Source organism: Rhinolophus hipposideros (genome assembly GCF_964194185.1).
Source record: "Rhinolophus hipposideros genome assembly, chromosome: 6".
NCBI lineage: Eukaryota > Metazoa > Chordata > Mammalia > Chiroptera > Rhinolophidae > Rhinolophus > Rhinolophus hipposideros.
Window position 1 is genome coordinate 5,622,446 of NC_138052.1, and position 25,213 is coordinate 5,647,658.

The 25,213-nt window shown below is 41.8% G+C and overlaps 1 protein-coding gene across 4 annotated transcripts in view; it reads left to right on the top strand.

The window, feature by feature from the left end:
• CNTNAP5 (contactin associated protein family member 5) overlaps positions 1–25,213 on the top strand; it is an 800,511-nt gene that overhangs the window by 432,400 nt on the left and 342,898 nt on the right. For all 4 annotated transcript variants that reach the window (XM_081051146.1, XM_081051149.1, XM_081051147.1 and 1 more), the window contains exons 8-10: positions 823–1,087; positions 17,300–17,449; positions 20,291–20,462. In XM_081051146.1, coding sequence (XP_080907272.1) covers positions 823–1,087; positions 17,300–17,449; positions 20,291–20,462 — 587 coding nt within the window. The remainder of the gene's footprint in view (positions 1–822; positions 1,088–17,299; positions 17,450–20,290; positions 20,463–25,213) is intronic.

Below are 25,213 nucleotides of genomic sequence, written 5' to 3' on the forward strand. Positions count from 1 at the left end.
AACTTCCTGCTGTCCAAACTTCCTCTCATCATCCCGGACCAGTTTTCACTCCCTTATGCAAAGAATAATTCTCTTCCTCTTCTTTCTGTCTCTAGTCTATGCCCACTTAATATTTACCACCTGTAGTCCTCTCATACCCGCTCCACTCTCCATGTTACTGAAAACACTATGAATGAATTAAAAATCTGCTACTTTATTGTTTCTAAGTTTGAATGATAACTGCAGCAAGCATAAAAGGGCCTTTAAACTCTGTCTCTGGGTCCCTGGCCCTCCTTGCCCCACTTAATGTTCAGAAAACACACAGCGTGCCTTTTGCCAAAAAGCCTAGCTGGACACACTGACTCCTTTCCTTCCCCACGTTATTCCAGGAAAGTATCACCCCTCTCGAGAAACCTTTGCTTATGTGGTTATTTCTTCTGACATTCCCGTGGGGTCTGGCTCACTATTAGCACATTGCACATTATAACTAAGTTTTTTTTTTCCATGTGTTATCCTAGTGTTTGGCACGCAGTTGACTTGCAATACATATGCATTCGATGAATGAATATAATTATTTTTATATCTGGTTCCTAAAAGATGTTGATGCTTTCCATCCTCCATCTCCCCACCCAGCCCTGTTTGTAGATCCTTAGCACAGGGGTGGAAAACACTGGTTTTGTTGGTGTGTCTGAACAAAGCTGACACATTTTTCCCTTTAACGTCTTGTAGCTGAATGTGGAATGATCCTGAAATTAAGGTCAGCTTCAGGTGGTTGTTTATATCAGCTGTCAGACTGCAGAATAAAAAATGGCTTTTATATGTTTGATTTTTATTGTTTTCCAGGGCAATGTCACTTTTTCCTGCTCCGAACCACAAATTGTTCCCATCACATTTATCAACTCCAGCAGCAGTTATTTGCTGCTGCCCGGCACTCCCCAAATTGATGGGCTCTCAGTGGGTTTCCAGTTTCGAACATGGAACAAGGATGGTCTGCTTCTGTCCACAGAGCTGTCTGAGGGCTCGGGGACCCTGCTGCTGAGCCTGGAAGGTGGGACCCTGAGACTCCTGATTCAGAAAATGACAGAACGGGCAGCTGAAATCCTCACAGGTACTGTCTCCTCACCACCTCTAGGTCGGTTTCTAGTTCATTCAAGTCAATGAGTGTTTGCGATTCAGGGCAAAACATACAGAACTCAGCTCCTAGGGATGAGAGATGACCCAGTATTCATAAATTTACTCGCAGTCTGAAGAGGCAACAGTTTTAGCTATGTAAACTTCGACAAGTCCCGTGATTGCCTTATTCCTCAGCAGTCTCGTATGAGAGGTGAGAATAAGAATTCCTATCTGATATTATTGAGCATAATGTAGACCAATTGCAGAGTACTTTGCTAAGTATCTACAGACACGGCACGTGTTATATGGAATGCTCACCATGCTCTTCAAGGTGAGCATTTTCCACTTTATAGATGATGAAATGAAGTCATCATGGTTAAATAGCTTCCATAACTACACGGTAGTAAGTGATGGAACTACAATTTTATCCTGAATTTGTCTGACTTCATCTAAAGCTTCCCTGCATACCACACTACCATCTGACTTGGTAGTGAATGAATGATTCTATCATTCTGCTTTGAGTAAAAATGAGGGAGTTTTAATATATATATATATATATATATATATATATATATATATATATATATATATAGAGAGAGAGAGAGAGAGAGAGAGAGAGAGAGAGAGAGAGAGAGAGATAGTATTAAGAAAGTACTACTACACATAGCATCTGGGTATGGCAAAACTTTTAAAACTTGTCCCCAAATAGCTGAAGTTTGGAAAGCACTTACTTTTATAGAAATACTGTGTAGATTCTAATGTATGAGTATAGCAGCATGAAACAGGTCAATGAACGAATCATGTTTTAGAGACTCTGGTTCCACTGTTTCTTCACCATTGAAAGAGTAGAGCTTTCTCTCTCCTCCATCTGTTGTCTTATTAATGTCTTCTGTCTGTCAGAAGCAGTGTGTTGACTTAGTTGACAACTACTTATTGAGGTCAGACTGTGTGCCAGGCATTAGGGCTGCAGCACGCTGCTGCGTCCACAAATCCCCTATCCTCCTCCCTGATTGTACAGTGTGAATCAAATCCCTTTCCTCCCTTTTCCTGGGCCAGTAGCCATTCTGGATTACATTACATTACATTTTAGATTAACTTAAGTGTCTTTCATCCCCCACTGGACTGTGAGTTTTATTGTCTAAATAAATTAGGGAAAATTAAGTTTAATAGTAAAGGGCATGACTTAATGGTCAAGATCAGGTCAGATTATTGGAAAGCCTCAAAAACCAATAAGTGAACAAAAAGACCCATTGAACCTTTGGGAATAGCAGAGGGCTTAGGTATAGGAGTCAGACAGACAGGTTCAAAATTTACCTTTTCTTATTACTCTGTGGCCCTGGATAACTTCTCAACTTTGTCTCATCTGTAAGAGAAACTACATTAGTTATCTATAGCTATGTTACAAATTATACCAAAATGTAGTGGTTGCAAACATTTCTCATGTCTCCGTTTCTAAGAGTCAGGAATCCAGGGCCACTTTGGCTGGGGGACTCTGGCTGGATGCAGTCATCTCAGTGTTCAACTCGGGTGGGTCTCCGTCTAGTCTCACTCATGGGGCTGTTGGCAGGACTTGGAAGATCCACTTCCAAGCTATCCTTGTGGCCTCCCCAGAAGGCTGCCTCCTGAAAAGCCAGTGCTCTAAACCCAGCATGACTGATTCACAAGGCCCCAAGACAAAAGCCAGTCTTTGCCATGTTGTGTTCATTAGAAACAAGAACATTAAGCCAAGGGAGTTATAGAATAATATGATATTAGAAACCATCACTCATCGGGGACCCTCATAGAATCTACCTACAGCATGAGGTGAAAAAGGAAATTCTTACATCACAAGACTCTAGTGGTGATTAAGTGAGCTACTATATCTAAAATCCTTAACACAGTGTTGAAAATCTATTTAACATGTTTTCCCTTCCATTCTGACTCAAGACCTATAGCTAGAAAAGGTCTCACTCCATAGAGTCATTACAGCTGAGTGAATCCGTGCAGTCACAGGACTTTTATAATATTTATAAGATTACTTTTAATGGAGGTGAGTTAATAACTTAGAAACATAATGTTTTTCATGAGTAGAATTGTAAAAGTTAAACCTCAATCCCTCCTTATTTGAAGAAAAACGTAAGCCGGCATTGGGCGTGTTCCATATAAGCGGCGAGATGTTTGAGTACAGAGACTTGTAGGACTCAGGTCAAAAACACAGCTTTAGTACAGTACAAACCCTGGCAGAACTTTGCTCTAAAGCATCTGGGTACTGTACTGCCTTGACTAATTAGCACACATCAGACCATTAAAGCCTGTTTATGAGAGAAAGAGTGGTCAAAGCCACTCGGCTACAGAAAGAGAAAAAAATCATCAGTTGTTTCAGGCCTGGCTCTCAAAACAAAACAAACACACACACACACACAACAAACAAACAAACAAACAACAACAATAACAACAAAAAACAAGGAAAAGGAGATTTTTAAAATGTGCTGACTGAGTTCCTGAAATCTGTCTCAGAAGTCTCTTGCTTGTTTCTTTCTTCAGTTTTGGAAAAAGAAAAAAAAAAAAAATTGAACTTCTTTTTTTTTCTTCAAAATGGATCAAGGCTTTGTATCTGCTGGCATTTTTCTACCTGCAGGAAAAAAAGACAGAAAAGCAAACAAACGAAAACAGCCTGCCTTTCCCTTACATTAATGAGTAAACTTGTTTCCCAATCACTAGAGATCACATTGGCTATGTAAGAGATGAAAACAATTCCCATAGAAGAAACTAGAAAATAATAACCATTGTCCCAATAATTTTTGAAGGTCAATGGAGCAAACCTTGACACAGGGGACATCATGGAAAACAGAAAATGGCATCCTATATCATTAATTGAAGAGGGAATCCAAATATTTCAAGATTTATTTCACACTAGTTCAGGTGTTTCTAACATCCTAGGTCAGAAAAAATAAGGTAATCCCTAGAAAGGCAGGGCACCGATGCCAGGCTCATTCACTCCTGTTCCCAGAGCTTCCTCAGGTGTCATAGCTTGGGGGCAGGATGGAGTGGGAGGGTGGTTATTTTGCTTTTTTTTTTTTGCATTGGAGACCAGGAGAGAAGGGCAAATTTAATGCATCCTCAAATTAGAAGGTTTTACTTGTTGTAGGGGATGAAGTTTCCAGAAAATGAAGGACAACAGTATAATCCCTCTCTTTTATTTTTCTTTATTTTCTATTTTTGCCATATATATATATATATATATATATATATATATATATATATATATATTTTTTTTTTTTTTTCTTGAAAGCCTTGTACATGTGAATATACGGAAAAGTCAAGGACACTATTTCACTGGAAGTGATATAAGAGTAGAATCAACACTGTTGTGGATCTCTTGAGGGTCAGACATTGAGCTAGGACCCATCACATAATACTGCAGGAAAAACAAGCAAAACAAACAAACAAAACTCATAAAACTTAGGAAGTGGTTATTGTTTTGCCAACATGCATAGGAGAAAACTAAGAATCAGAAATTAAATTACAGTGCATGGAGAGTGTTCAACCTCAGGCCTTTCCTTTGGATTTTCAAGTTCATGGTGTTTACACTGTATCTTGCGGCCAACAGATGTTCATGTTTTTATATTGTCAGTTGTTTAAATAATGCAAATGTAAAGAAGTTCTGCTTTAGAAGAAAGATCTACAGACAAATGTACAATAAGCTATTAAGGAAAATAGGCTATTTAGGATCAAAGTTGTGTTTTCCCAAAACATTTTATTTGGCGGTCCTATTACTGACAGATTCTTAAGTAGAATTGACACAAGATAGTGAATCCATTGTCTCTACAGACTTGTGATCTACTTTACAAATCTGTGGATTTTCTTTAGCTAAGGTTGTCTGAGTAATGTTACAAAGTGAATCATACATATCTATATATCAACACACACACCAATATTCATTGAGTATATGTGACATACTTTTTTCAGACCTTTTAAAATGCTCAGTGCCTGTTACTTAGTAAGATTAGCATCTAAGCTCTAAGTACTTAGTACTTAGTACTAGGGTACTAAGTGACTTGAGGTGCTAGTAAGAGTCTGTCTGCTTCCCAACACTGCTCTATATTGCACAGCTGTTCCCATTTTAGTCAGCCCTGTGTCCAAACCCCACATGGAAATCTGGGGGCTGCACAGGAGCAGCAAGAATACCATCGAAGTGTCCTGCTACATGGAGAGCTTTGCCATTTCCCCTTTCAGGAATCAGAACAGTCACTTTGGCAAACCTTCACTGAATGAACAAATACCTGGTTTTCCTACTTCATGCATTTCAAATCTCAGTTCTTTAACACTCCTCCTCTACTGAGGTACCAGGTGTCACGGGGACCACTTTCTCAAGTTCATTGAACCCTGTTCATTGAACAGTAGAGACCATGTTCTATTTTTGTTTTTTTTTTTTAATGAAGGAAATGGTTCCTATTTTAAAGACTCTTAAAAAGATGCTTAGAATGGAGACTAGTATTGTTCAAACCAACTTGAATTCCTAAGAAAAGAGGAAATTGTATAAAAGTAAAGGTGACCACCTGGTTTGCTTCTTTGGGGAATCAGGGCAGAATGTTTTAAATTTTGTGTAATCTAAAGAAAAAGCTGGTACCACTGTAGTTATTTTGAAAGTGATCTGACATTTCAATGTTATTTTTTGTGATGGGAGAATGCTGGGGAATGAAAATAGGATGAAAGGGGTCTGGGGTCTTCTGTCATTAAAGTTCGAAGTCTGCTTTATCTACTGTAGCCCTTCTTTAAATATCAGCTATCCGTTGGAAAGTGAATCTGGGCCAAGAGTTTGAACTCGGGCTTCAGGGTTTAGGGCTGCAACCTAACTGTGCTCTGCAAAGACGTCGAATGTGGGTAAGCTTTGTTCTGTTAGACCGCATTGTCCTCCACTGCAAAAGGAGAGAGTTGGTATAGAATTGCTAAAGTCCCTTCTAGACCTTTATTTGAGTTCTGGAAGAAAAACAGTAAGTCAGCCCTGACCCTTATGATAAATCATCAAGAGTTTTGTTTTGAAAATGGGGTAAATGGCCTTGACTAGGTGTATTCAGGGCCCGACCCCCTGCCAGAGGTTATGTTTTTCAATTCCCAAAATTGTGGTGCATTTTATGGAGAAGAAATGTGGACTTGGCCTCTTTTATACATGAATTTTGTGAATGAGATGCTTGGATGTCCCAGAGAGGTCATGCATATAACTCTCAAAGACCCATACATAGTTTGATGGCAAAGATTCAAATCTATTATTATTATTATATTATTATTATTGCTTTGGTAACCTTCTTTAAATAACACTAGAATACTGTGTGTGTGTGTGTGTGTGTGTGTGTGTGTGTGTGTGTGTGTTAGTAATAGGGTTATTAGAATAGTAAGGCATTCAAACTACATTAATAGAGGAATTTGTAGGTACTGGAGCTATTTCCTGTGGAGAGAAAACAAGACAGAACATGATAAGGGTCTTTGCATATGGGATAAGCTCTCTTACAGATGAGGGTTTTTATGTGTTAATGTCACTGCAGGAAGCAGAACAAGCACAGTAAGAACAAATGGCAGAGAAACAAACCCCTTTTGGTTTTTCATTAGAGAATATTCTATTCAGAGCTTTTCAGCTTCACAGTATAACTGCTTTGCTATCTGGAGGCATCAATCCCAGAGTAAAAAATGTCAAGATTAAGGAATGAGTCTCAGCACTACTGAATGGAAACCTAAAGACAGGGGAGGAAGTTCCCAGACTTCTTATCTGGCAGCTGGGCACTGCTAATGAATATAAGAAAGTGAAAGCCAATCACCAAGCACAGAACAGAATTCTTGGGCAAAAGGAAACAGTCAGCAAAGATCCAGAAATCAACCAGATGCTTTGGAAAAGTTTTCAGTTGAGTCAAATGGCGTATGAAGAGGCCATCTCAGGTCATGCCATTTAATTCAGAGGTACAAGCAATAACGTTCTTCTTATTTCCTCAACCACATTCTAATTTCTCAGTATTTTTATAGTTCCTTGAATAGTAAGAATTAGAGAGGAGGTATTCCAAAAATACCAATTAAGCAATCTATTCTAATCAGTCGTTAATTTTCTATGCTTAATAGACTGCTGTGATTAACTTGTTTTCTCTGGCTGAAGATGTCATGAAATTCTAGCAGCATAACCTTGATCAGCAGCCATAAATGCTATTTATTTGATGATTATTTGACGTCGTGTTTGCAATAAATATCATCCCAGAGCTATGGTCAACACCATCCCACTTATCTTTTAGAACTTAGCTCAGTTGTTATTTTCTCAAGAAACCTTCCCACAGCATGTCAGATGCCCTATTATCATCCAGTCTTCTAGTTTTTTTTCTTTTCCTTTGTAGCAGTGCCCTAAGTATGTGTTTATATGTATGTATTCATTTGTTAAGACTGCCGTAACAGAATACTACAGATTAGGTGACTTAGAAATTTATTTTCCCACAGTTTTTGAGGCTAGGAGTTCAGGATCAAGGTGTCAGGAGTGTTGATTTCTTCTGAGGTCTCTCAGCTGGTTTAGAGATGGCTGTCTTCTCCTTGTCTTCACATGGTGTTCCCTCTGTGACCTTCTGTGTCCTAACATCCTCTTTTTATTAGGACACCAATCATGTCTGATATGAGCCCACTCACATGCCCTCATTTTACCTTAATTATGTCTTTAAATATCCTATCTCCAAACACAGACACATGGTCAGGTACTGGGGGTTAGGACTTCAGCATGTGAACTAGGGTGGGACCCACTTCAGCCCATACCCTGTGTAGTAATCATGTGTCTGTCTAATTGCCTGTGTGGTGCTCCTTTCACCACGAGAACGCACAGATCCCTAGGGACAAGCACACTGTCTTGCCAAGGTCAAGTGCAGCACCTTGCTTATAGCAGGTTTTCAATAACATGTCTCATGCTTGACATACTGTCTGAATGAATTAACTCATAGGATTGGCCTCCAAAATATTTCTACAAGATATAATTTGAAACGTAAAAACGAATTAATAGTGATTTTTAACAAACATTCATGTTATAATAATTATATGCTGTAGAGTGTGTTAAACCCAGGAAAGAGCCATATTCAGGGGAAGTACTAATTAGATAAAGGCCAGTGGAGCTCCCAAAGGTGGGGTGGGGGGAATGTCTGGGAGAGCTGCTTCGTGAAGGATAGAAGTGTGCACTCTGATTAATACTTGTGGCCAGATGGTTTTAGGCTACAGCCCTGCAATTAACAGAGCTGCTCCCCAAATATTGCCCTTTCTCAGATATGCCATTTGTATCTGGTCACCATCTGCACATCAAATAAACATGATAACTTCGTGAACTTCATTCTCTGCTTCAATTAAGTTGTCATCAATGTCTCTGTGTTTTAGCTAAGATAATGTTGATGAGAAAATCCTATTAGCAAGGGCAAAAAAAAACTAGATAGCCATGAGACCAAGACTGTCACAACAAGCCGTCTAGATGAGCACAGATTTCGAGTTTCAGAAGACAGAAATATAATGAGGCATTCCATTTCATGGGAAACTGGGAAATGCAATCACCTGAGCTTCAAGATATGGAGCAAAGGTTGGGGATGTTTTCCAAAGCAGTTACCTCTTCGGCACCTTTAGTATTTTCAGGTCTGAGTAATAATAAAGGAAGCACTTTATTTCTTAACTCACACTTTCTTCTTCACCACACACTCAAAAGAGGAATGGAGGAAGCTAGATTTTTGTGATTACATTAGAATAATCTAATAGTTAAATCTGCTATCACTTCCTTTGCTCTTTCATATTTTGTACTTTAATGATTTTTCTCATATAATTCACTTTGCCTCCATTTAATTCTGTAGGCTGTTGAAGTGTCTAGTCTGGGTTAGTTCTATACTCAGATCTGAGGATGGAGGCATTCCCTCTGGGAGCTCACAGGCACTACTGGGAGTGGTGGTATTGGGGCTTTTATAATGTAACAGGACACATGCTCAGGATACTGGGTAGCTTAGAGGAGAGGCGCCATGATGGGTGAGAAAGGACAGGCTTCCCAGGGGCAGGAACAGCACAGCTTGGTTTTTAAAAATGAGTAGAATTTGTCCAAGCGAGGAAGAACAGAAAAAATGCTCCAATTAGTGGAGATAAATAAGAGGAGATCTCAAAGTATCAGACTCACAGGGGCTCAAGATGCCTGGGTCACAGATGGAAAGCAGGATGGACCAAAGATCCCACATCATTTTTGTCAGGGACCCTGAGTTTGAGCTGTATCATGAAGGTTGATAGGTAAGTGTCTACCTGTGGAGTTGAGATGCATTTTTATCATGTGGATGTTTGAGTTGAACATTCAAGTCTATACTAGGGAAACAACACCTTCATCATCAACACAAACATGTCTCATTTCCTGTCTGACTCTAGCAAATGGCAAACCAAACTGTTTTCCTCTCCTATGCTGATCATGGGTTTTGAGGATCCAGGTTACCTTGACATATGAGCCCCGCTTTAACAACTAGGAAAGGTTTACCTGTGATTTATGGTCCATACTCCAGAGAGGGCTCTCATTGACAGTTGGTGGTGGAATTCAGCTGGTCTGATGCTCAGTCAGTCAGTGAGCATTTGGAGAGGGCAGAATGTGCCCTGTTGAGGCTGACTGTGGGACAGCAAAGCATGACTCAGACTCCAACCCCCAGGAACTTCTAATTTCATTAGGGAGATAAGACTTACATAGATGAATTGTTAATTGATAGTTCAAGGCAGTAAATAATATGAACTAAATGAATAGTTCAAACAGCAGATGTTATAAGAATTTTGACAGAGGAATCACTATATGCTGGTCTTGTCAAGGAAAGTCTGCTTCATTCATTTCCTTGTTTATTAAATTATCCATTCAACCATTCAGCACTTTTTATATGCCCTTCATGTGCTAGATGACTATGCTAGAAAGCAAAAAAAACAAAAAACAAAAAACAAACAAACAAACAAACAAAAAACAGAAAAACACACACACACACACAAATCAACAGCAACAACAACAAAATTGCTTCCCTATAGTTTTGGAGAGGAAGCACTAGGAAACCTGGGCATTGGAGAGGAAGTTGGATAGTGGGAGAACTGGGAAGATATCGGAAGGTGCAGAGAGGCTGGGAGTGGAAGTGGCAATTAGTTCTCCCTTGGAGAACAATGAAAACATTAGCTTCACTAGAGTAGGAATTTGTGTAGGAATATTGGGAAATGAGATTGGAAGTACAGGTGGAGACTTGATTACAGAAGGCACAGACAGTAAAGATAAGCAGTATGAGTTCCATTCTCAGGGCTCTGAGACTCACAGGAGAGATATTTACTGAGGTTCACTACAACGTAGCTCTTCAGGTAGTTTCATCTAACAAGGTGTCCTGTATCAGAAAGCGGTCAGAGGCAGGGAAAAGAGGGAGGCCATCACAAAAATTCCCAGCTGCCATGATAAGAAATAGAATAAATGTTGGAGAAGAAATGTAAGAAATGTGTGAATTCAATGTAATGCATGTGGAGAACGGTTAATAGAATTTGATAATTGATGGACAAATGGTATACAAGAAAAACAGAATTCAAGATCTGAATTATAATGTAATGGTATCAACAATTGTGATCTGCTCTTTTAGGGCATGATTGACATTTTAAGACTGGCTTATTCAATTATTTATATAACCCCACTCTGTTCTCTCAAAAATTGAAACTACCTTTGAAGTACAAAGTAAAGGTAGGTACAGCGGGATATGGAAAAACAGCTGAATTGGGTTTTCCGGGGGAGATAAAGCCTTGAAACTTCCAAGTCAAGCCAAGCAATTCTTTCTCTATTTTACAGGTGAGGAAGCAGGTGTAGAGAGGTTAAGAAATTTGTCTAGATTGCTAAAATTTATAAGTGGCAGGGTCTTGAGCAAGTGGTAGAGGGTGAATAAAGACGTCAAGGACATTTGTTTCAAGTGATTTCCAGGGTTGGAAGTGAAGTCTTCAGGGACTGTGCTCTGGCCTGGGCTGGAGCTTAGTGTGTCCATATGTGGTATAACGACAGACACTTAGAGGTCCTGGGACAGCCACTTGGTTCCAAAGTTTCTGTCTTCAAACCATAAAGAGAGACATGGAAATCGGATGGAGATTGAAATGCAAAGATGCATTAGGAATTTGACTGAGGAGGAGAGAGATGGGGAGCGGGCAAATCTTTGCAATGTTCAATTTATTCCCTTAACTCGGTGGTTCTCAACCAAGGGAAATTTTCCATTCCTACCCACTGCAACCTCCCATTAGTCCCACCCCACTTTCCACTCAGGGGACGTTTGGTAATGACTGGTGACATTTTTGTTGCTGAGGATGGGAACCTGTTATTAACATCTAGTGAGCCAAAGATGCTACTAAACATTCTGCCCAAGAACTGTACTGCAGAACACCTTATCACTAACCAAGAATTATCTTGTCCAAAACATTCAGTGCCAGTGTTGAGAAAGTCTACTTTAAGGGAAGACCTTACTGTTTTAAGAAAGTTTAGGGCTTCAGAATATTACTGAGTCTCATTTACTCTGAGTCTCAGTTTCATCAAATATGAACTGTAAGTTGTTGTGACAGTCTCATTACAAAAAGTATAAAAATCACAAGTGCTCAATAATATTATTTATCTAGAAAAATAAAATCAAATTAATAACATTTAGCTAGAATTCCAGCATCGGATCCAAGTAGACATTCTGAGAAACACAGGTTGAATCGCAGTTTAATTCTTCAGACAATCTAGAGGGTAGGCAAAAGGACAGGACCAAAGTTTGAACTCAGTGTTCTCAAAAGGGAAGTTTCCTTGTGAGAATGGAAACTGGTGCAGCCACTTTGGAACCGCTCTCACCTTTCCTCAGAAGGTTAATGGGGTTCCCCTTTGAATAGGTACACACCTAAGAGACCTGAATACCTAGGTCCATGTGGAAATGTGTACAGAAATGTTTGTAGCATCGTTGTCCATAATAACTCCAAAGTGGAAAAAAATTCAAATGTCCAGTAACTCATGAATGGATAAACTAATGTGGTCTATCCATACAATGGAATATCATTCAGCCATAAACATTTGCTGATATAAGCCACAACATAGATGAACCCTGAAAACATTATGTTAAACAAAGGAAGCCAGTCACAAAAGGGAACATACTGTATGATTTCAATTACATGAAATGTCCAGAATAGGCAAATCCATGGAGACAAAAAGTAGATTAGTGGTTGGCTGGGGCTGAAGGTGGGAGGATAATAGCTACATGTGATAGCATTTCTTTTGGGGCTAATAGTTTAAAATTCATTGTAGTGGTGGTTGCCTACTTTTGTGTGTATACTAAAAATCATTAAAATAGTGGATTGTATGGTATGTGAATTTTGTCTCAATAAAGCTGTCCCATAAATAAATAACTTAATTAATTAATGAAAGCTAGTGAATCCAAGGGCAGAAAATAGAGCCCTGCAGAGGTAATATCAAGTGATTCCCAAAACCGGCTGGCTGGCTTTGGAAGTGTGGAGAGAAGCTGCTCAGTCATGGTGCCTGACACCTCCCTTTGAAATCTGGCTTTGCCTCAGAGTAGCCATAAGACCCTGGGCAGCTTTTCTGACTTTCTGTTTTACCTTTTATGATATGAGGACAATACAAGTTGGCCTCCAGTACTATTGTGAGAATTAGGAACTATACATTTAAAGTGCCTGGCACATTGTAGATGTTCAAACTGGTAGCTTGTATCATTAGCTATTTTTACTATTGGGCTGTGTTTCAAAGGTCATTTTCAAGTTCAGTTGCAATGATGAAAACTGTCGATTTTTGAAAGTCTGGATTTGTTTCCTGAGCAAGCATAGAACAGCCTATTTAACCCTGTCTATAGGGGCCTTTTACGTGAATGCCTTAGGATGAATTCTGGGACCTGGGAGCTGCTGCTTTAAGCAATGAGAGCAAGAAGTAGAAAAGAATGAAAGTGTTTCTTATTCTTATCTCAGCTTAGACAATTTGGTAGTTAAAAAAAAAAAAAAAAACAATTATGAAAGTTGTACATTTTCTTTTTAGAAACTTTGAAAATCCTAGCACTCTGTATAAGAAAAAAGAAAAATAATCTGCGATTCTATCATTCAATGTCATTCCAGTATTTTCTCTTTGGGGTAATTTTTAACAAAATGGGAACCATACTACATATACTAATTACCTAAAGTTTTTCACTTATCAGGATATCAGTAGCATTCTTGAACATTATGATTTTTAATGACTACATTATGTCCCATATGTCATGTGGGTGTCACGCGGAGTCTCTGGTCCCACTCCCCACATGAGAACACAGGACACGGTGAGGCCAAAAAGGAACACCCACGGAGCCGTAGGTAGGGGAGTCACACCACTATTGTCTTGCTGGTGGCTGGGTTGGAGACTCAGGAAGCAGGAGCCACATGATCTGCTTTTCTGCCAACCAACCTCAAGTGCTAACTGCAGTCCGCCTTTCTGCAATCCGCAATCCACACTCCACCACACCACGCCATGCCAGGACACCACACTACCACGCCACTACACTACTTTGCTAGCTTAGCCGTGGCAGTTATGTCAGTGGCTAATGGCTAACCAGTAACAGCTGATGGCCAACCAATTACAGTTGATGGCCATTTACTACCCGAGTGAGTATCTTTCCACATGAGGGTGAAAGCCTGGAAACTGCACTCCTGACTCTATCCCCATGTATTCTTTCCTGTTCTTCCCACTGGAAACTGATTTTTTCAGAGCTATTTATCTCAGGGAAGTTTGGGGAGAAAAGCACCCCAATAGATTGACTTTCTCTAATTTGTGAGTAATTAATAGCACTTAAACTTGTACCTTCAAAAGAGTGTTATTCAAAACTCAACCTTTAAGAACCTCTAGACTTGTTACTTTGGGTTGATTAACAGAATGCAGTGCAGGAGTTTGGGGTAGAAAGCAGGTTTTCAGAGGAAATATGCCACTTGGCTTGCTTTGGAATCTATTCCCAGGTCAGGTCCTCTAAGTTAGTCTTGCTTTTCCCTGCTTCTTTCCCTAACTCTTCTGAAACCTTAATGGAGTAGTTCTCAACTCAGGCTGCACAATTGTATCTCTGGGGATCTTTGTAACTTCCAAGGCCTGGGGCCACCCCAGCAGTCTGCCTTAATTAGCCTGGTGTGGGGCCCAGGACCTGTCCTATCAAAAGCTCCCCAGGTGACCCTTTGTGTGGTCAGCATCAAGAACTACTCTTCTAATAATTTTTATCTAAAGTAAGCTAAGACTTCACACAGGCTCCCCCTGCAGGGACCAGGGACAATGCAGGCACAGAGAAAAGAGATCAAATCAGATGGAAAAGCAAATCACAAAGAAAAAGAAAAAGAAAAAAAGAAAAAAAACACAAGGAAGCAAACCCGCATTAAGTGACTTTAAAGACAGAAACATGGATAGTGATGTGGGAAAGGGAAGAGCCCGGAATCAGAAGACGAGCTAATGATCTGGCCCTGCCAACGCACCTTGAGAAGAAATCCTCTCAGGCCATTTTCATCTGTAAGATGACTAGGTGGTGTATACATCTCTAATTAGACAGGCCACTCCCTGTGGCCTCCGTGTGCACTTCCTTCTCTACTGTAGCTGATGCAGGATGTGGGCCCTGAGGGGCTATTTACACCCTATACATTGAACTCTGCCCTGACTACCAGCCCAGTCTATAGTCTGTCTGCAAATGTAGTCTCCTATGTTATGCAGATGCATTTAGAGTACTATGCAAATGAAAATAAAAGAAGTGAGGGCTTGCAGCCTGCTTTGTCCTCCAGCTGCCCCTGACAGGAGAGAAATGTGCATCACCAGGAGACACTTGCCAGGGCCTCTACCTCATTAGTGCAATCCCTGTGGTTAAGACCCCAACCCTGGCCTTGGGGAGAAGGTAGGCAGCCAGGCTGAGCAGCCTCTGGGTTCCCCTCCACCCCAAACAGATGTTCAGGGCTGAAGGGAAGAGTGACTGCAAGGGAGCTGGCTGCAAATGCAGGAGGGGCCCTCCATCTGGGCTCTTCTGAGCAGATGGGCCAAGGGTGCCCAGCGCCATGCAGCTGGGCTGCAGCCTGGTGTTGAGCTCTGCCTGGGCAGCACCTCTAGCCATCCTCTGGCACACGTGCTTCAGTAGCTTTTCTCAGGAGCCAGGCAGACCGCTGCATTGATTCTGAATGCAGTCTTCCCAGCTGGGTTCCCAGGGAAGGTGCCAGAAAGCTCTACCAAGTCCGATCTCTTTGACCTCCAGCAATAGCTCTTAACCCACCCTTACTGTTCATTTTCACTGTTGTTACTTTGGCTGAGACCCTCATGATTCTGTCTCCTGGGGTTGTGCAAGCAATAGACCCCCCTGATTCTGCTTCCAGCCTGTCTCCTCCCTGCTCCCATTGCCTGCCTCTGCCGCCAGAGTCATTGAAGGTGCTGGGCCACATCTAACTGGGCCATTCCCATGCTCAGACCCCTCATAGAAGCTCATGTTTCAAAGCAGTGATTGTCCTTGCACATTAGAATCACCCAGAGGGCCTTCTGAAAATGCAAACCCCTGGGACCCCATCCTCAGAATCCCTGATAGAATTGGGTAAAGTGCCGTCCAGAGTCATGTGTCCGAGGACACAGTTGAAAACCCTTCCTTAGACTGGGCATCTGAGGCCCCTGGTTGAGTGGCGCCTCTTCGCACCCACCTTCCTATTGTTCTTTCCTGCTTCTCACTCCAGACCTTTGCTTCATTGCATAGGTTCTCTGTCTCCTAGAACTCTTGCTCTAGAAGTAGTGAATTCTTGCTCATTTTGCAAAACTTTCCTAAACTGCCACCACCTCTTCCATGAAGCCTTTTTGGGATCCTTATGTGGAGTTAATTAAGCCTTCTTGCTTCTAGCTTCCACATTTACTGTTTCCCCCTGAACTGCAAATGGTATTCACCTGCTTCACTGTCTATACCGCTAGCCAGAAATACTCAAAGGACAGGATTTTAATCCACTTTGCATGTGGCTCTTCCACTTAACTATGGCCTACCCGAGAGTCGAGACCTGCGATATTAATGCCCAAACTCCCCAGGGCAGGGATTGTCTTGTAGTTGCTGTTCTGTCCATCTGTTTTAGCAAACATTGTTTACTTATGATGAGGCATGAACCACGCCACACACTCTGGAGTGTTAACTGGTAAAATTCTCACAATAGCCTGTAAGTATAATCATTGTCCCCATTTTGTAGGGGAGGAAACTGAGGCAATGAGAAGGAAGACAACTCAATACACAGCAGAGTAGAATACATGTCTGCTGAGCACAGAAATATGTGGCTTTCTGCTCTTGCCACCCACAAATCTTTGTGACTGGACTGTTTCTTTCAGCAAGAACTTTGTACCAACAGAGCCTTTACCGATAACAAACTTTTGGAGGAAGTTGTTTATACCCTCATGACTAATTCCCAGTATTGTTTCCTCATAAGGTAGGCCAGCAGTGTATTGTACACCAAAGACATCCGGGGCAAAAGAAGGAGGGAAGAATTAACTTTTAATAGACACCCACTATGCCCCCAAAGGCAGGGACTTTCCTGCCTGATCTGAACTGACCCCCTGAACAATGGTGCAGAGGAGAAATTATGATATTATAGATGATAAAAACAGAGCTCAGTGAAGGCAGGTCACTCAGCCAGTGTCACATAAGGAGTCAAGGGAAAGGTTGGCATTGAACTAGTCCGTTATCTCTCCCCAACAGGAGACTGCCTCTGCCTGGCATGTCATTGGGCTCTAGATTCCCTCTTTTACTTTTGCCTTTAAAAATAGTTTATTTTTACTAAAATAGAAATATAAACCATTAGTAGAAAAAAAATGAGAAAACTGAAATTGCCTGTAATCTCACCATCCAGAGATACAGCCACCAGGAACATTTTGAGGGCGTCCTTTTCAGCCTTTTACTCTGAATTTATATTGAAATAGGTCAATTAATGTGTTACCTACCTTTGGTTGTAGCATACATACCAATGTGTGTTTTTGCCCTTTTGTTTTTAAACCAAACATCTGAAGTTGTTCAGCCACTTTAAAAAAAGCGTAGAATGAAGTGATAGAAAAAGAAAAAGGACTGTTGGGAAGCAGCTAGGGGGTTGGTTTAAGCAAAGTGATGAGTGGGGACCACTCTGAGAATGCACAGAGACCAGAGGAGGCCAGGAAAATGGAGCCCACTTTCCCCACACCTCCCCAAATCAGTCACCCCCATGTCTGCCCTTCCTGTTTCTTTTCCAGGAAGCGACTTAAATGACGGCCTATGGCATTCAGTCAGCATCAATGCCCGAAGAAACCGCATCACTCTCACCCTGGATAACGATGCAGCTTCCCCCGCTCAGGACACTATCCGGATACAGATTTATTCTGGAAATAGCTACTACTTTGGAGGTAAGTTCCCAGCTTTAGAGGTGGAAAACAAAGGTGCGAGAGAGACTACAGTCAACAATTATTTCATTCTGATTATTCTTTCTTAGTCAATAAGACCATTCTTCCAATACATACCCACACGCGTGCACACACACACACGCCCAAAATAATGAGAAGCAAACTCTCTCACAGCTGTGCAGGTATAAATTATCTAGGTCAGTGCTGAAGAAAAAAAAGAACTTTAGCTATAAGAGCTAAAGTTACATAACACGTCCAAAGGAGATTTTTATAGCCATGCACAGCTCTGTGATCACATTCGAAAGGGGAAACTCAGCCGAAAACTTGGAGAAAGTACCCACAGTCAGCAGTGCCTGGAAGAGGAAATATCCGGGTGGGAGGGGACAGCCAGCTCCCTCAGCCATCGGGCCGTTCTTGTGCCGCTTTGGTGTCTCAATCCCCTGTCCTTTCCTTCCCCACATCCTGGGAGGCTATGCCCAGGAGCAGCAGCTAAAAATCAGGAAGACATAGAAGGCCCATGAACTTGTAGCTCCACCGGGGTACAGACTCTGCCCTCTCCAGTGCTGGGTGGAACCTGGGAACCTTTCCTAAGATAAAAACACAGGGCAAACTGGTAAAGATGAAAAAATATATGAATAGGTATCCACTGCATTTTGTACATGCATATATTTTTTATTATTTAGTTTTTTTCAATGTTTTTCTTTTATTAAAGTACTAATATCCAATTTCTTAGTTAGTTGTTTAGAAACAGTTTTAGAAACAATCTCTAAAGAGTAATTAGTTTAAATGTTCATTAATCTCCATAGCCATCTGACCTTGAGCAAGAAAGACACTTATAGCCCCCGAACTTCTGTATCTAGGCCAGGGAGAAGCAAAGCAGAATTATTGGGCGAGTTCAGTGAGATCAACATTTACATGTAAGCACAAGATTTCCTACCAGGCCGGGAATGGACAAACTGGCTTCAACCTTTGTGCGTGTATGTGTGGACTGGACTTGGTCTACAGTCGCCCATTATTTTTCCATGAAGAAATTGAAGAGAAGTTTTGGGTAAAATCATAGAGTTCAGTCTCCGTAATAGAATTTACCAATCACTTCTCTCAGACCTGTGACATGTGGGTAAGCTTTGAAATACAAAAGGGACTTTGCACAGATGAAGTCTACATCCACGGGTGTCTTGAGAAGGCAGCAGTGTGGAGCAGTGTATGTGTGGTTTCATTGTAGAGCCTCAGGAAGGGCCTCTGTCCCTCCTTCCCAACATTCCCATATGTGCATGGATGACCAATTATTTTAAGATGGAAACACTTTCATTTTCTGTAAATTTTTTTATGTGTCTTGCCTCATTTAATTCATGCAATAACTCTGTGAGGTAGAGAATAGTAACCCCAGTTCACAGAAAGGAAGACTGGTGTTTGCTGACATGAAATAGTTTGTGTGAGTGGTAGAATGGGGATTTGCCCTCAGATCTGTGTTCTCTACAATCCACTAGTGACAACAAAGGGATACCAACTAATGAAGCACAAAGGCTGTAGGAGGGTCTTGGGGCCGCAAAGATACACTTCACACAGTGTGTAATTTTGGATCCTATGTGTTTCCAACGAGAGGGGAAAATGACTTTGTATTTATTTGTGTGAAAAATAATGTAGAATAATGAGAATATGTAAGCACCTGAATGCCTCTAAGTGAAAACGGCCCCACTCCGCCAGGTGAAGAAGAGTTCTTAGAGGAGGGTCTTAATGGCAATGGTCTCAGAAGGTGGAGATTTATCTGTGATTTGAGCAGTGTTTAAACAAGTGCCCTACACGTAGACTGTAAACTTAAGGAAGGTGAAAAATGAGTTTCAGTAATAATAGTCAACTTACATAAATTCTCTCTATAGCTTCAATTAGAAGTCGTAACATTTCTCTTCATTTTATAGTGTGTGTGCCTGTGAGCTGTTAACCAGCTGCCGGGCGTCAGCCCAGCAGTGACTGTCTATTAGAGATGGCTGAAATAATTCCCAATTATTTATGGGTTATTGCTGTGTTTTCAAGCTTACATTCCCATATGGTCTGAACCTATTAAAACAATTGGGATGGAGTTTATAAAGAACTCAAGCACTCATACACCTACATTGCTCTCTATCTGTCTTCATGAGAAGTATAATAGATATGCCCTAGTTTCAAGCTATGCTAAATATGTACAATGCATTTTTTTTTAAAGAACACCCTTTAAAAAGGTATAGTGTTAACCTTTCACATGTGCTCTTACAACCCTTTAACTACGTGCCGTTAAACCTGTAGTTTCTTTAGCATCTGGAATTGGTTTGCACCTCACATCAAAATTCCAGTTACATTCCTACGTGTACGTCTGACAAGCACTAAGCCTGTTAATGCTAACAATTAAACACGTAATTACTCTGCTGTCATCCTAACCCAAAGCATAATTTCCTGTGAACGTGTAATTCAAAATTGAATTGTGCATTTAAAAGTGTGTTTTAAGACAGAACTGACCTTCCCAAGTAGTTATAACGTGTTGCTGCTTTAGGATGAGTGAGGAATACCGTGCAGAAGAAAGGCACATAGCTTACCAAGAGGAAAAATGAAGTAAGAATGAGATACATGTTATAGCACGGGTATTCCTTTTAATATATTTGTTTTTGTTCTCTACAGTGATTGAGTATGCCTTATTTTGTACCAATTCTGCCCCCTCTCTGAAAATGCTAGGATTTACTACAAAAGATGTGTGCACTGCTATGAATGAAAAAGCACCACAATAATTAGACCTCAAGGTCTTCCATTGATAGGTCGCCAAAGCAATGACTGATCATTTCAGGATTCTTCTTCATTTTTTTCTCTGTCTCACAGGGTGCCCTGACAATCTCACCGCTTCCCAATGCTTAAATCCCATTAAGGCTTTCCAAGGCTGCATGAGGCTCATCTTTATTGATAACCAGCCCAAGGACCTCATTTCAGTTCAGCAAGGTTCCCTGGGGAATTTTAGTGATTTACACATTGATCTGTGTAGCATCAAAGACAGGTAATTATTGTCTCTTCTCCTCTGTTCCCCATCCCCTTCCTATTCTCACTGTTCTAAATATGAGTTTCTTTAAGCAAAATTCAAATCCACTGACATTAGTCACATTAGATATAATTGAGTTGCCTAATGGAAAATATTTCTGAAAGGATTTCAGACCCAGAGAAAAATGGTTTAAATTAGTTGAGTCTCTCTTCATGTTGACTTGCAGTAAATGGGATATGCAAATTAAATCAAACTATAAATTTGTGAAAGGATTAAAATTTGGTGCATAAACACCATTTGATTACTTTGAAGTTAACAGTAAAGCATAAAGGAGGAAGGAATGACTTTTCTCCTAAACCGTTTTATTCTTTACTGCAGTGTGTGTCCTCTCTAGCACAAAATGTGAGCATCAGGCCTGCTGGAAGCATGTAGCAGAGGTTGGAGCAGTTCCCATCCACACTCAGAGACTCCCGGGGTGACTGGCCTTTGCTGTCACTGCCCCCGACCAATTGTTTCTTTGGCCCAGAAGAAACCAGACCCTGGACTGAGAAGGAGTGCTTTTTGCAACTCTCAAATCTAGCAAAAGCTCAGGGTCTCTCTTTGCGTCTCCTGGTATCTGGCTCCTCTTATATTGGAAGTTTCTAGATTCAAAAACACATTGGAGAACATTAAAGAGGCTCGATTGCAATTGTTTAGCAAGGTTTATCATGTTTCTCCTCTAGTGCTTTCCACCTTCATTTCCCCGGTTCTACGCCCCTCCCCCCGTTAAAATATCATTTATGAAGTGGGTGAATAATATGTGTTAAGTGCTAGCCTATGTGTTGGTTAAATAGGGTCTTTACTCAATTTTCATCAGGAAAAACATTAGCCATTACGATAAAGTGCAATACCTGACCAAGACGTGTACCCTTGTTGGTAGGACATAGGGCAGGAGCAACTTAGTGTGGCCGAGGAAGAGGGACGCCCAGGAGATGTTCAGGGAGTGGTGCTGCGCTGCAGCTGACAGGCTGGGAGAGAGCCGGCTGAGGGTAAACGTGCGCATGGGGGACGAGCTGGCAGGATGCCGCAAGTGAAATGGCACAGAAACAGGAGGCAGCATGCTCGCAAGCTCTTCATCAGTTCAAGACACCTGTTTCTCACGTTGAAATCTGTAACATTTGGGCACATTTTACAGTTGATGGGAGTAGTTTAATTGGCAACATTTATTTATCTTAGTGGCATTTAAAATAGTGGTATGTATTCTAATGAATGGTGTCTTAGATATGATAAAAGACAGTGCAGTGGGGATAGCAGGTCAGTCAGGTGGAGCACGTGACGTGAATGTGGTTAGAGATGTGGACCAAAATTACTCAGAAGAATGGTGTGTGCCTACGGAGTTTGTCTTTCTGCTCTAGGTGAGAGTCAGAAAGGAAGGGGCTGAGATCTACCTGGTAGTGGGAAGTGTACTCTGGAAATAGTGAGAAAGATGGATGGAAAGAGAAGCCACCCAGAGCTGGAGGTGACTACCTGAGTCCAGGGGAGCAGTGAGAAGCAGCAGGTCCCTCTCCTGAGTGGCGCAGAAATCAGCTACACGGATCCGAGTCTCCTCTAAGGCTTGGGACGAATGGTGTCATTAGAACTTGATGAGCACGCTTCTCTGATAATACCACTGCACACGTGATAGTCAACAAATCACACTGACTTCTGGCTCTTCTACTCTATCTTTTGTTTTTCTCTATTTGACAAGCTGGCCACGTGGGTCCTAACATGTGTGCCTCATTAGAATGTGCTAGTTTAGCGGCCTCAGGATAAAAGATGCTGCCCAGTGGTTGCCGCCCCTGGAATCCTGTGACTGATGGTGGGAGTGTCAGCCAGCCCAGGCTCTGCACAGGGCAGATTAATACCGGGAACACTGATCGATGCCTTCATGTCCAATCAGGGACGCTCTTGTTTTTGATTACACAAAAGTCATTGCCATTTACGCTGCATCATTACTTTCGTGTAATTGTAGTCTGTATAATTGTATTACATACAATCGTGTTTGGGTTAACTCTATAAGAATAAGGGATTGTGTTTAGTTTTGTGGTAAATGGTGTGTTTTTCTTGATTTACCAGACAGGGTCTCTCACAGAAGGGAAAACTGTGATAAAAGGCTTTGCTTAATTAATTATTTCTTGAACTTACATTTAACATTTGTTGGAGCTGGGTAGAGATTAGAAAAGCAAGTGGTTTCTGAGTTTTGTGTTTCATTTTTCCTGTGTTAATGCAAACCTGATTTAAGGGGGGCAAGGACAAAGTCTTTGCCTTAAGGAGCTTGCCCTTGAGGGTCGGGGTGGGGGTGGTGGGAGAGGCAGGGGTGGAGAAGAGTCTGACTGGTTTTTCTTACCTGTGCTTCTGTCTGGAAAGTCCAGGGAGGGCAGCATTTGATCTGGCCTGCGTTTCTTCTCTCTCAGGCCACCCTCCTCTCTGCCCCTTCCTCAGAGGCTGTAGACACCCCAGCCTGCCCCACCTCCTGCCTTTCCCCCTTCAGAGTAATCTGACTTGTCTGTGAAAGGGATCTAGTCCTCCCGGCTTCCCTTCCATGCTGGCCATCTTACACACTAAAACGCTCTTGGTGCTAGTTACTGGGGGAAAACCAGTATGGCAAAACCAAGGTCACATTCACAGAAGAGTCGCACGTTTTTTGAAATCTTAAGCACTTCCTCCAGTGGAATCCTTTAAGGATGTTCGCTTTGAGACAGTGTCTGGGTTTGCTGCTCAGTCCGTGCAAGTTGCCGAAGCCTCCTTGGTACAAGGCTTTGAGTAAAAGCTGGGAGGGTCCCTTCCCAGGGACGTAGGAACCTCAAGTAACAACTTGCATCTCAATGATTGGCAAATTCCAAATCTTCTCGCCACAAGAAAGAAACTGTCCCGGCCCACAGCTATGGCTGCAGGGAGAATGCTGGCTTTAGGGAGCTCCATCTATAGAGGTGCCCAGTTCCTGACACTCCAAGGAAAGGTTGGAGAAGGGGGTAGAATACCTTGTAGGAATCTCACTTAGGGCTAGAATGGAGAACTCCCAACAGACCCGATGGTCTTTCAATAGTCTTTCTAAACCTCTAGAAAACAATGTGCAGCTATTCTCCCTACTCTGTGGGCTGGCTTTCCAATATCATGTCCTCCGCACCGCAAACCCCTGTTCTCCAGGAGCTACACATATCTCTTGCAAGCCCCTGGACTTGAGGTAGGCAAGGCATGATATTCTAAACTATCACAGAGCCAAGTCACCCTCAATAAATGCTTCGTGCTTTGAAAAACTGTTTATCATACCCTCAGTTATTCAGCCTCATTGTTGGGCAGTGGCTGAATGAGTGGGGCAGACTTATGTAAAGACCGGAGTAGGATACGATGCGGTGGGGGCTGCATAAGGCCTGGGAGTACAGGGCATCAGTATTCCCAGTTTAGTTTTGAAATAGGGTAAATGAAGACCTGGAGATGTATGTCAACTATTCCATGGTTGTAGGGTTAAAGTTGCAGTCCAGAGGTGACCAATGTACTGTCTATCCCAAAGGTATTTCAGTCATTGTGTGTCTGTGGCTCTAATTGTGTAAGCCCATCTGCTGTCCAACCACAGAACAGTTTTTATGGGCATGCACTGTATTAAATTATTTGTAAACCTTAGGTGACTCCAATGAGATTCCATTTAAAAAGGGGGCATTCAAAGTGATGTGCAATGTCAGGCGGGTTCTGAGTGAAGTAAGGGTGGCACGGTCCCGGTGGCCCAGGTCGAGAGTACTTCTCACTAGGACTTTTCTCAAAGGATCCAACAAGTCAATTCCTGGTGCAGTATCCAGTCCTCCAGGGTTCAAAGTCCAGGGCAGAAGAAACAAATCACAAAATGTTGTCTAAGATTTTAAATAGGTGACAGTATCCAAGATGAGGAGCAAGCAGGAGTGCTGAGGAGTCAGTTGTCTAAGATGGGGGAGTGGAAGTCACACCCATGGGAATTCAGTAATCCCAGCGAAAGTGGCAACACATGTGAGAAGTGGTAAAGCGTGTCAAATTTTCAGGCCACTACTCATCAGCCTGAGATATACCACATATTATTTAACCCTTCTGTCTGTGTTTTCTCTTCTGCAAAACGAGGATCATAAAACCGACCTTTGCACTTAGCAATCAATGAGACAGTGTGCGACATGAGTGGCTCAGTTACATGTCTAGTAAATAGGAGATATTCAGTAAATCTTGCCTTGATTATTCCCGTAGCCCAAAGTTGCTAACTCTTAGTTTCTATGGGGAGAGGAGAAGCCCAGGTCTCCCTCTGAAGCTCCTCCCACCCCTACCAGGGCCACGTGACCCCCAGTAGTTTCTGGGATGGTTCCCCACAGGTATACCTCACACACACTCTAATCAGTCTGCCCTGTGGCTCCCTTGGGGTTTGTTTCTTGTTTGTTCACAGGAGCTGCCCCTCTGTGTGACCAGTCACCCACCGCCCATTAGGGAAAGTCCCATCCATTTGTTGTCGATGCTGTGGTTGGTGGATCCTTCTAAAGCATTGGTCTCAGGACCTGGATAGGGTGACAAAAGCATGTGATGTGCCTAGGACACAAAATTCAAAGTGGTCCTTATTTGTAGATTCATGCATGTGCAGACCCTGAATTTACACAAGCCTGTGAGTGAAAGGCTTCTTAAATCACGCCGGTCAATTCCAGCATGTCTGCATGAGAATTATTTGGGGTGCTTGTTAAAACCCAGATTGCCAGGTAGCACCCCGGAGTTTCTGATATTATAGTAGAGGACCAGAAACTTGG